A 12,064-nucleotide genomic window follows, 5' to 3' on the forward strand; every position below is an offset into this window, starting at 1 on the left:
TATATTTTTCTCGTACTTGAAAAACACACTTACCTTAATGGGATTCGAACTCGGGACCTCTGGATCGTGAGCCAACCGTCTTACGTGGTAGACTACTTCTTAATTTGATGTAAGTGTTATATATAGTCTACATGTGTCATAACCAGCACAAATATATAATTTTTCAAAAATTCTTAAGAAACAAATTTAGTTTTAAAAAAGTAATAAAATTTCAAATCGGATATACGAATATAATTTTTTCTTAATGTCGGGTGAATGTCAGAAACCAGTGCCGGCTCATTACAAATAGGCCTATTGACAAAATAATAGAATAATGACAGTCTTGATGTGTGTATTAACCATACTCACGACATGAAATTGCACTCGAAACATATTCAGAGCGCGTGCTCCGTCTCTAACTAGTGGGAAATAGTAATCGAATCGATGTCGAAACTATGTCAAATTGATGTCAAAGAGTTCAAATCGACATCGATTCGACATCGTTTCAACAACGATTTGATTGCGTAGGGGAGACCGGGGCTAAACCGCCAGTTTTTTTTCGGAGCCGATTTTTAACAACAAAATAAATAATTGAAGTTAAATGTGGTATACCACTGTAAAGAGTGAACCTTTAGCTACAAAATTTATTAAGGAAATTTTTATCTACGTCGCTTTGTTTAACCGGTATAGAGCAAAAACGACAACGGTGCAAAAATTGAAATCTCAAAAATGCCGGGGTTGAACCGCCACCCCCCCGGGGTTTATCCGCCACACTGCATTTTCAATACATATACGTACATGTAATCCTGAAAAATGATAGGATACATTTTAATAATTGTTTTTTAAGAGAAAAATATAAAAATTTATTAAAAATTTTTATGCAAAACATTAAAAAATAATTGTTTTACCTATTCCATAAAACAATTTAGGCACGTGAATACAGAGGTTAACCAAATCGTAAACTCCCCAACGGCACGTCACATTGTCAACGCGGGCAACCACGGGGAATACGCGTGACGGCGTTCCGGTGCCATAGGATCAGCGCGGACCCTCGAGCAACCTAACCAAGCCGCGTTTCTCGCGGGGGAGCGATACATAGCGACAGGGGGGTTAGAAAAGCTCGCGGTGGAGCGCGACCATTTTACCGACTCGACGGCGTCCTCGCGCCGATTCCTCGACGCGCCGACGACGACGACGACGACGGCCATGACCACCACGACGACGACGGCCACGACCACCACGACGACGACGGCCACGACCACCATGACGACGACGGCCACGACCACCACGACGACAACGGCCACGACCACCACGACGACGACGACGACGACGACGACGACGATGACCACCACCGACACCACCACCACTACAACGGCGGCGACAATGACGCCGAGACGATGCGGCGAACGCTGGACGATGCGGTCGCACGCGCGACTGTCACTGACACAACGACCAACAACGACGATTTACCGCGGCCGGGAGTCGGGACGATCTACAGCGCGCGCGGCATGTCAACTCTCGCGCGGAAATCGCGGGATCTCAGAGCCGTGCCGTGCCTCGCCGTACAGCCCCGTCTACAATCAGTCGGAAGACGTAGTCGGATGTCGCGCGCATGCGCACAACCGTGATTTTTACGTGTCGGCTGTCGTCGAAAGTCGGGCGTCGTTGTCGCTCGGAAGATGGCCAAGTCCCATCTTTTACGACAACGACATCAGTTTTAACCTCCAAGATGACGGAAGAAAATATTACTGTTGATGAGGTTATTATCAATATTGTGCGAGATAATAAATGTATTTATGATAAAACGGACGCTTATTATAAAAACAGTAATAAAAAAAAGGATATATGGAAAATGATTGCTTTTCAATTAAAAGATGTTTATAACGTGGATATGTCAGGTAAATATATATTATCAAAATAAATCAACCTGTTCTCTCAAATATATTAGTTATACATTATTTATCTATAATAAAACAATACCAAACCATGTATCTTTTTATATAAGCTGAAAATGTCGAGAAACGATGGTCAGCACTTCGAGACATGTTTGGCCGCGAAGAAAGGAAAAAAAAACTGCCACCATCAGGATCAGGATATAGCGAAAGTAAAGAGTGGCATCTGTACCGACCACTACTCTTCTTATCATCGCATATTGCTCATAGAAAGTAAATAATTAACCAATAAATTATTCTTTATGTATCATATCTTGTGCATCATATTTGTGTTATAAACTATTTTACTTTATTCCTAGGACACAGGGATCGCTCATAAGAAAACCGATAGAAGGTTCGAGCTCTCAGCCAGTACGCTTGCAGCAAGTTTGTTCCCAGCTTGAGTCATCAAAAGAGTATGAAGCTATTCTGGAAGAAGAGATATCTCAGGATATGTGTAGTTCTCCAATAATTGATCACGCTTACGGTGAACCACAAATCATCGGTAAAATGATTTCTTTTTAATTTGTTAATCGTGAAACACATAAAAAGACATTATTTGACATTATTATTTTTAATTTTAGATAATAATGCTCAATATCGTCCAGAGTCCGTAACAAGACCACTATCTAGTTGCAGTAGTACCAGCTCGTTTTCGTCAACTCCCACAAGTTCAAGAGCAATGATTTCATGTATGAAGCCAACACCAAAAAAAATTGTGCCTCCAATGGACGATTTCGCAAAGAGAAAAAAAATGAAAAGTACTCAGTTAGACGAACAACTTTCAGAGGCAGGTACTGTAATATCTGATGCGATGAATACCGTATCAACACTGATTACAAGTACAGTAAATAAAAATAAAGAAAAGGATGGGTATATGCTTGCAATAGAAGAAGGATTAAAACATGTGCCCGGAAAATGTAGAACCCAATGCATCATCGAGGTGCTTCAGGTTATCCAAAAATATGAAATTAGAGAGTAAGATTACTAACAAATTAGAAACTAAAGTTTTGTCACAAAACATTTATACCAAAAAGTACAAAATTAGAAAGTATGATTGTCAATAATGATAAGATTGTTAAGGGAGAGAGAGAAATTATAGAATAAGTTTTTTTTACCAAAAAGTATATACAATTTTATTAAAGATTTATGTACTATTTTTAAAGACGCAATAAAGATATGTGCAATGAGAAGATTAAAGTTGTAAGCCAAGGAATTTGTTTATATCATTTCCCACTGCCATGGAATGCTACCGTCATCAGAAACAAAGTATTGGGCTAAGATGTCACGTTGCCTCATTGCTGCAACCGAACCAATATTCGCACCAACTCGTCCTACTCGATTAATTGCAGAATGTTGTATCGAACTTCGCCAAACTCCTTCGATAAGTTCACCATTAGGACCTTCCCGATCTATAAAATCTTCTTGTATGTAGCGATTGTTTAAATAATTTGTGCTTATAATAAAATTATGAAGACAACATGTGGCTTGTACAATTGCTTCAACAGTTTCTAGTTTGAAACAAATTGATCCTTGGAAAATTTGCCATCTTGCGACAAGAATTCCAAAGGCATTTTCAATTATTCGTCGTACTCTTGATAATCTGTAATTAAATATACGCTGTTGATTATCAACTAAATTTCTCCTTGCATACGGTCGCATCAAATACTTTTTTAGAGGAAATCCTTCATCACCAACAAGAGCAAAGGGTACAGCAATGTTAGTATGTGGCAAATAAAGTTCTGGTGGTAAAGACACAGTATTATTCTCCAATGCGGTACTCATTTCAGTGTTAGACCAGATGCCGGCATCGTTCAGTGAGCCTAAAGAACAAGTATGTATATAATTATGAGCTAAATATATAATTTTAATTAATTTCAAATAGTTTAATCAATTTACCGTAATCGCCAATATCCAACCATGTAAAACGATAGTGAGCATCACAAATAGCCATTAATACAATGCTGAAACTGCCTTTATAATTATAAAAAGCGCTACCAGATCTTGGAGGAGCTTTAATTCGTATATGCTTGCCGTCAATAGCCCCTATGCAATTTGGAAAATTCCAAAGAGAATTGAAGTCATTCGCTATTTGCAACCACTCATTTTCTTCATTTGGGCATCTCAGATACAGTGGTTGTAAAACATCCCATATTGCCTTACACACTTCAGGAATAATACTGTACATGGTTGATTTTCCTACACGAAAATGCCATGCTGTGGTTGCAGCACTATCTCCATGAGCAAGATAACTAAAAATAAGAAATAATTATTGAATAAAATGCGCCCTGATATTATTTACAAAAAATATATTACAAAATTTAATATTATAACCTCAATGTAAGAGCGAGACGAAGTTCTGTCGCCAAAGGAGTTCTGTGACTCCTCTTTTCGAGCTTCGGTTTCAATAAATTGTGCAACATGTCGAATTGTTCAACAGACATCCTTGTGAACTTGAATAGCTCTTCGTGATCACTTGCTTTGAAATATTTAAATAAATTCTGATGAGCTCCAAAATTGTGTCTCATTTCTACGGAAAGATGAGGTTTTACCCACCATCTTCGAGAGAGCTTATGTTTTTTCTTTAAAATTGTTCGTATTCTTTGAATTTGTGTCCAAGCCAATAATAAATTATTATAAACCGCAACCAATTTAGTAATATCCATTATGATGTCCACAATTTCGACTCCAACCAAGCATTAACCTATAAACCTCCTATCTCGAACTGATAAACCACCGTAACGACTAACGACACCCAACTCGATTGTAGATTGGTATGTCGAACAAGCGGCTACGACATACGGCTAGCGACATCCGACAAGCGTCTTCCGACTGATTGTAGACGGGGCTTACCTCGCCGACGTGCCGTGAGCGTAAGCGATCTCGAAAACAACGGTCCGCCATCTTTTCGGTCGGCCAAAACACCCAAAAACACCCGTTTTGCGACGATACGTGCGTACCATTTCCCTCCTACACAAACTGACGCACGTGCAAGGGAAGACAGAATCACGCTCGAGGGAAACCTAACCTGAAATCGCCGTGAGCTGAAGTCGTGCGCCCGGCGCGCCACAGTGACGAGACTGGCGGACCAACCCCGGGTGCTTACTGGCGGATAAGCCCCAAACATAAGTTTCAGGTTTGATCGCCCACGAAATATTAGACATCAACGATAATGAAAAAACTACACTGGATTCGTGTTCAGCATGCATTACTCTTTATAATCACGTACCGCGAGATTTGGAGAGCAAATATTATTGCAGATATTACAATATTTCCACGCGCAGAAAATTTCACTTTCACCTTCCGAAAACACGTTTGCCCTCGTAAAAATCATAACACGGCAGGTAACCTGCCGAAACTCCGTTGGTCACATGGGTACCATAAGCAGCGTTTACAATGTTAATAGCGAGTTCGCACAATATACAGGTTCCGAGATATTTGATTTGGCGGTTCAACCCCGCTGGCGGTTTAGCCCCGGTCTCCCCTACATCATGCATGATTCTTAATTATTCGGCGAAGTTGTCCCAATATATTTTAAGAATATGTTATATTAATATATTTTAAATGTTTATAATATTTTTAAAATAAATTTATAATTAATTAATAATATAATAATAATCATTATTCTCACTAAAAAAAGTAACTTATCGTTACCATAACTCGTTTTTCTCATTAAAAAACGTAATCCCCGGCAACAAATTTTTCATATAACATCATATATATATAAATGTATATAATCCTTTTCTAAAATGGACATTATATGATATATATATATATATATATATATATATATATATATATGTATATATAATTTATATAAATTTATATAAATTATATATAAATATATATATAAATATATATATTAGACCGCATACTTGGTTAATGTATAATTTAAAACACAATAATTTTCAGTTTTCTTCGATTCAGGAAACAATTTAGTTCTTTTCATCTCATAAGTCGAATCGATATCGAACCGATATCGAATCGTTGATAATGGACAAACATGAAAAACATTGAAAATCTTGAAAGAAAATATTATATTATATTGCTACATGCTACCAAAACAGATTGTTTGCAAAGTTATCATAACATCGAAATAACCTCGAAATATTTGAAACTATCGATGTTCAACAACCTGCAGAACCGCATCGATGAGATCTGATAGGATCGATATCGAATCGACGTCGATCCGATGTATCGTTTCTCACTGGGCAGGGGCCGGTCTATCTATATAAGTCTATGGGCACAGATTAATAGATCTGTGGTTGTGGTAAATACATCGGAATCCTCTTGGCCCTGCCTGCACGTGTATAGTTAGATTGTAATAATTCGAGCGCTATATAAAAGCATCAGTTTGCCATTCCACACATTGGGCCATTTATAAACAGGTTTATTCGTATTTTCCTATTTCTAATATATACGTAATATATACATTTCACGTGATTTGACGAATACCTTCAGCGTAAATTCTAACGATCGATATTTGTGAGTGAGTGGATGTGTGAGCGAGGGGATGTATGTAAGCGGTATCATCAGAAAATAGTACATCTTGTGAGTATTGACTTGTCTATCTACAGCCAGCTTCTCGCTTGCAAAGAATACACGCGTGTCTTTGTGGAGTAATATACACAAAAGTATATTACAAAAATGGCCCCTAAACCAAAATTTACTGTCGATGAAATTTTCGAGAAATTACAAGATTTGAATTTCTTTGATGATCGAGGCCAGGTTTTTGGATTATCTAATTCGATCTGGAAAATTGCTGAGAAAATTTTTAATGGAGAGATGCAAAAGAAATATATATATCAATACGTGTCGCAAGACAGAAATGGTCTTTGCGAACGATTTCGCAAAAAATATAATATCATTGAAGATATATTATCAAAAAATTTAAAAAAAAATAAAAAATTACTTACAAAAATTCACACTTCCACGAATGACCCGACATTCGTGCACAAAAAAAAAGTAATAAATAAGCGTGCAACTTCTCCGTACAACCTGCGGAGCAAAAAACCAAAGCAAATAATATGTAATGATGAAATTCATGATAATTTTCGTTTTCCAAAATGAAAATTATGTATTGTTTTACTTTCCTTGGCAGAATATTCGCCATTTTCCTTGCATGTCAAAAAAGTTATAACTTCTGCATTCCCTTTTTTCATAATATAATATTTAACTTTAATCCGTTTTCCAAAATGAAAATTATGTATTGTTTTACTTTCCTTGGCAGAATATTCGCCATTTTCCTTGCATGTCAAAAAAGTTATAACTTCTGCATTCCCTTTTTTCATAATATAATATTTAACTTTAATCCGTTTTCCAAAATGAAAATTATGTATTTTTTTACTTTCGTTGGCAGAATATTCGCCATTTTCCTTGCATGTCAAAAAAGTTATAACTTCTGCATTCCCTTTTTTCATAATATAATATTTAACTTTAATCCGTTTTCCAAAATGAAAATTATGTATTGTTTTACTTTTTTTGGCAGAATATTCGCCATTTTCCTTGCATGTCAAAAAAGTTATAACTTCTGCATTCCCTTTTTTCATAATATAATATTTAACTTTAATCCGTTTTCCAAAATGAAAATTATGTATTGTTTTACTTTCCTTGGCAGAATATTCGTCATTTTCCTTGCATGTCAAAAAAGTTATAACTTCTGCATTCCCTTTTTTCATAATATAATATTTAACTTTAATTCCGTTTTCCAAAATAAAAATTATGTATTTTTTTACTTTCGTTGGCAGAATATTCGCCATTTTCCTTGCATGTCAAAAAAGTTATAACTTCTGCATTCCCTTTTTTCATAATATAATATTTAACTTTAATCCGTTTTTCAAAATAAAAATTATGTATTGTTTTACTTTTTTTGGCAGAATATTCGCCATTTTCCTTGCATGTCAAAAAAGTTATAACTTCTGCATTCCCTTTTTTCATAATATAATATTTAACTTTAATCCGTTTTCCAAAATGAAAATTATGTATTGTTTTACTTTCCTTGGCAGAATATTCGTCATTTTCCTTGCATGTCAAAAAAGTTATAACTTCTGCATTCCCTTTTTTCATAATATAATATTTAACTTTAATCCGTTTCCAAAATAAAAATTATGTATTTTTTTACTTTCGTTGGCAGAATATTCGCCATTTTCCTTGCATGTCAAAAAAGTTATAACTTCTGCATTCCCTTTTTTCATAATATAATATTTAACTTTAATCCGTTTTCAAAATGAAAATTATGTATTGTTTTACTTTTTTTGGCAGAATATTCGCCATTTTCCTTGCATGTCAAAAAAGTTATAACTTCTGCATTCCCTTTTTTCATAATATAATATTTAACTTTAATCCGTTTTCCAAATGAAAATTATGTATTGTTTTACTTTCCTTGGCAGAATATTCGTCATTTTCCTTGCATGTCAAAAAAGTTATAACTTCTGCATTCCCTTTTTTCATAATATAATATTTAACTTTAATCCGTTTTCCAAAATAAAAATTATGTATTGTTTTACTTTCGTTGGCAGAATATTCGCCATTTTCCTTGCATGTCAAAAAAGTTATAACTTCTGCATTCCCTTTTTTCATAATATAATATTTAACTTTAATCCGTTTTCAAAATGAAAATTATGTATTGTTTTACTTTTTTTGGCAGAATATTCGCCATTTTCCTTGCATGTCAAAAAAGTTATAACTTCTGCATTCCCTTTTTTCATAATATAATATTTAACTTTAATCCGTTTTCCAAAATGAAAATTATGTATTGTTTTACTTTCCTTGGCAGAATATTCGCCATTTTCCTTGCATGTCAAAAAAGTTATAACTTTTGCATTCCCTTTTTTCATAATATAATATTTAACTTTAATCCGTTTTCCAAAATGAAAATTATGTATTGTTTTACTTTCCTTGGCAGAATATTCGTCATTTTCCTTGCATGTCAAAAAAGTTATAACTTCTGCATTCCCTTTTTTCATAATATAATATTTAACTTTAATCCGTTTTCCAAAATAAAAATTATGTATTTTTTTACTTTCGTTGGCAGAATATTCGCCATTTTCCTTGCATGTCAAAAAAGTTATAACTTCTGCATTCCCTTTTTTCATAATATAATATTTAACTTTAATCCGTTTTTCAAAATGAAAATTATGTATTGTTTTACTTTTTTTGGCAGAATATTCGCCATTTTCCTTGCATGTCAAAAAAGTTATAACTTCTGCATTCCCTTTTTTCATAATATAATATTTAACTTTAATCCGTTTTCCAAAATGAAAATTATGTATTGTTTTACTTTCCTTGGCAGAATATTCGTCATTTTCCTTGCATGTCAAAAAAGTTATAACTTCTGCATTCCCTTTTTTCATAATATAATATTTAACTTTAATCCGTTTTTCAAAATGAAAATTATGTATTGTTTTACTTTTTTTGGCAGAATATTCGCCATTTTCCTTGCATGTCAAAAAAGTTATAACTTCTGCATTCCCTTTTTTCATAATATAATATTTAACTTTAATCCGTTTTCCAAAATGAAAATTATGTATTGTTTTACTTTCCTTGGCAGAATATTCGCCATTTTCCTTGCATGTCAAAAAAGTTATAACTTTTGCATTCCCTTTTTTCATAATATAATATTTAACTTTAATCCGTTTTCCAAAATGAAAATTATGTATTGTTTTACTTTCCTTGGCAGAATATTCGCCATTTTCCTTGCATGTCAAAAAAGTTATAACTTCTGCATTCCCTTTTTGCTTCCTCATAGAGGAAACTTTGTTTTCGTAAATTCGTATATGAACCTTTGATTGCGTATAAAGTTGGATCTAGTCAACCAAATTAAATTCTGCGCGAAGCGCAGTAAAATTATGAAAATGCATTCTGCGCGGAGCGTAGTAAAATTGTGAAAATGCATTCTGCGCTAAGTGCACCCTTATAGAAAAATACACTCAACCCATAGAAAAACCCTTAAAGTTGGGTGTGATTTCGGACCGCCAATAGAAGGTTAAATGATGGTTAACCTTCTATTGGCGGTCCGAAATCACACCCAACTTTAAGGGTTTTTCTATGGGTTGAGTGTATTTTTCTATAAGGGCAGTAATTATTATGAAAATGCATTCTGCGTTAAACGCAGTATACAATAAAATGTATCTATTATAATCAGTTTAAATAACAAACAGAAATCAACAAAAAATATGCTCCGTTCAACAACCTGTATTATATTATTTTTTAGTGGACTAGGCCTACAGGGGAAACCACTTAAAAAAAAACGCGTCAACAATAGTACCTCATGGGTGACGAGGAAATCTATTGTCGTGATTTTACAAACATAAGTTAACTTTAAACCTTAGTTTACTCACTATTCATCTCTTTCTAAGGGGGACAGTTAGAACATCTCAAGTCTCAATAATTAAGACTTCAAAAAATGATGTTTTAGGACAATAAAAAAGTGTGCAAGTAGAAACTTGCACATTGCTTCCTCATAGCTTTTAAGTGTGCAAGTAGAAACTTGCACATTGCTTCCTTTTTTAATTGTGCAAGTAGAAACTTGCACATTGCTTCCTCATAGTTTTTAAGTGTGCAAGTAGAAACTTGAACATTGTTTTCTCATAATTTTTTAGAGTGCAAGTAGAAACTTGCACATTGCTTCCTCATAGCTTTTAAGTGTGTAAGTAGAAACTTGCACATTGCTTCTTCATAGTTGCTTCCTCATATTTTTAATTGTGCAAATAGAAACTTGAACATTGTTTTCTCATAATTTTTTAGAGTGCAAGTAGAAACTTGCACATTGCTTCTTCATAGTTGCTTCCTCATATTTTTAATTGTGCAAATAGAAACTTGCACATTGATTCCTCATAGTTTTTAAGTGTGCAAGTAGAAATCTGCACATTGCTTCCTCAAAGTTTTTAAGTGTGCACGGACCCTCGATAATTAACAATAAAAATTAAATCTGGCCAAATAACATGCGTTATTTATACGTGATAAATCAAAATTCGTCCGGACGAAGATGTAAGAAGAATTAATAAATAAATTTTGATTTTTTTACGCACAAATAACCGCATTGACTCTCGGTCAGATTTAATTTTTATTGTTCTAATTAATAATTCATTTATAATAAAATATCTCTGCGATAATTCCGCAGAAATGGATATGTGGATAACATGTGGATATCTAATGGATATCACTGGTGGCTATTTGATAGATATGGATATGTGGATCACACGTGGATATTTAATGGATATCGCTGGTGGCTATTTGATAGATATGGATATTTTTATATTTAATAGATATCTATTAAATATCCACCATAGATATGGACTTATATGGATATATGTAGATCTCCAGTGGATATCTATTAAATGTTATGCTCTGGTGTGGGTTACGGGGGGGGGGGAATTCATATATCTGCATTTTGTTGCACGATATATGTTTCGTTTCAAGGTTGTACGGACAACTTAATTCACTGAGTATCTCGTTAAGATTAATCGATAGAATAGAATACGTTAACGAACTTGTACAAAGAACAGTAGGACTATCAGAAAAAAAAGAATTGAATTTTTCTTTCGAAGAGGGAACAAAGTCGCGAATAGCCAGTCGGTGCGAAATTCTGTATGTAACAGTATATCTCCACGTAAGACGAATTGAACAATAGATAGTAATACGAGTATCACATGTTTGATAGGTATGAGAGGCACATTATTATATCTCGCGAGTAATGGATTGCGAGTTAATGGATGTCTCGGCTATTGATAATTAACAGCCGCGCAAATGTATTATATTACTCGTTTCCCTTTCGTTTTTCTTTTCGTTTCGTCTTTGCTACTTTCTTTTGTACGATATTTCACTGCGAGCCTTCTATACATCGGAAATATCACGTAAGCGCGTTTTGTACTGCAAAAAAAAACGTGCAATCACGACTCACGTTTCATTTCGAACGAATTGAATAAAAATTTCACGAGGCCGGTGTGGCGGATACGCCGCGAAGATAGATAAGAATTCGGAGCAAAAGCAAACGTAAACGTTTCCGTTTTTCTTTTCCTTCCGTGAATAAATGCAGCGTGTTATACGGAGAGATTTCGCAAGGCAATTATGTAAATAGTTGACGGTGGAGGAGGAGAAGGAGAAGGAGGAGGAGGAGGAGATACTTAGGGACCTGAGCCGACACATGCCCCCGT

At 34.6% G+C, this 12,064-nt stretch overlaps 2 protein-coding genes across 3 annotated transcripts; one reads left to right on the forward strand and one right to left on the reverse strand.

Annotated features, from left to right (window-relative positions):
• Positions 1 to 1,569: 1,569 nt before the first annotated feature.
• LOC139771198 (uncharacterized) lies at positions 1,570 to 3,103 on the forward strand. Its single transcript, XM_071703776.1, has 4 exons — positions 1,570 to 1,877; positions 1,985 to 2,144; positions 2,231 to 2,415; positions 2,495 to 3,103. Exons 1-4 carry the CDS (start codon positions 1,592 to 1,594, stop codon positions 2,890 to 2,892), a joined length of 1,029 nt encoding a protein of 342 aa, XP_071559877.1. The 5' UTR covers positions 1,570 to 1,591; the 3' UTR covers positions 2,893 to 3,103.
• A 12-nt stretch (positions 3,104 to 3,115) lies between these two features.
• Positions 3,116 to 5,414, reverse strand: LOC139771197 (putative nuclease HARBI1). Of its 2 annotated transcripts, XM_071703775.1 has the most exons (4): positions 4,245 to 5,414; positions 3,810 to 4,162; positions 3,580 to 3,733; positions 3,116 to 3,513 (listed from the first exon to the last, which is right to left on the reverse strand). In XM_071703775.1, exons 1-4 carry the CDS (start codon positions 4,574 to 4,576, stop codon positions 3,132 to 3,134), a joined length of 1,221 nt encoding a protein of 406 aa, XP_071559876.1. In that variant the 5' UTR covers positions 4,577 to 5,414; the 3' UTR covers positions 3,116 to 3,131. The 2 variants fall into 2 exon arrangements, with proteins under 2 accessions (XP_071559876.1, XP_071559875.1); XM_071703774.1 differs by having other exon boundaries at positions 3,116 to 3,733.
• Positions 5,415 to 12,064: the final 6,650 nt, after the last annotated feature.

Source organism: Temnothorax nylanderi, unplaced genomic scaffold (genome assembly GCF_030848795.1).
Source record: "Temnothorax nylanderi isolate EJ_2023f unplaced genomic scaffold, tnyl_v1.0 TNYL_tig0037_pilon, whole genome shotgun sequence".
Lineage (NCBI taxonomy): Eukaryota > Metazoa > Arthropoda > Insecta > Hymenoptera > Formicidae > Temnothorax > Temnothorax nylanderi.

Bases quoted from the DNA above. Each gene is read 5' to 3' on its own strand.
- LOC139771198 (XM_071703776.1), top strand. From the start codon at position 1,592: ATGCGCACAACCGTGATTTTTACGTGTCGGCTGTCGTCGAAAGTCGGG. The intron at 2,145-2,230 runs GTAAATAATTAA...CTTTATTCCTAG, and splicing joins TCGCATATTGCTCATAGAAA to GACACAGGGATCGCTCATAA. The intron at 2,416-2,494 runs GTAAAATGATTT...TTTTAATTTTAG, and splicing joins CGGTGAACCACAAATCATCG to ATAATAATGCTCAATATCGT.
- LOC139771197 (XM_071703774.1), bottom strand. From the start codon at position 4,576: ATGGATATTACTAAATTGGTTGCGGTTTATAATAATTTATTATTGGCT. The intron at 4,163-4,244 runs GTTATAATATTA...TCTTATTTTTAG, and splicing joins CGTCTCGCTCTTACATTGAG to TTATCTTGCTCATGGAGATA. The intron at 3,734-3,809 runs GTAAATTGATTA...CTTGTTCTTTAG, and splicing joins GTTGGATATTGGCGATTACG to GCTCACTGAACGATGCCGGC.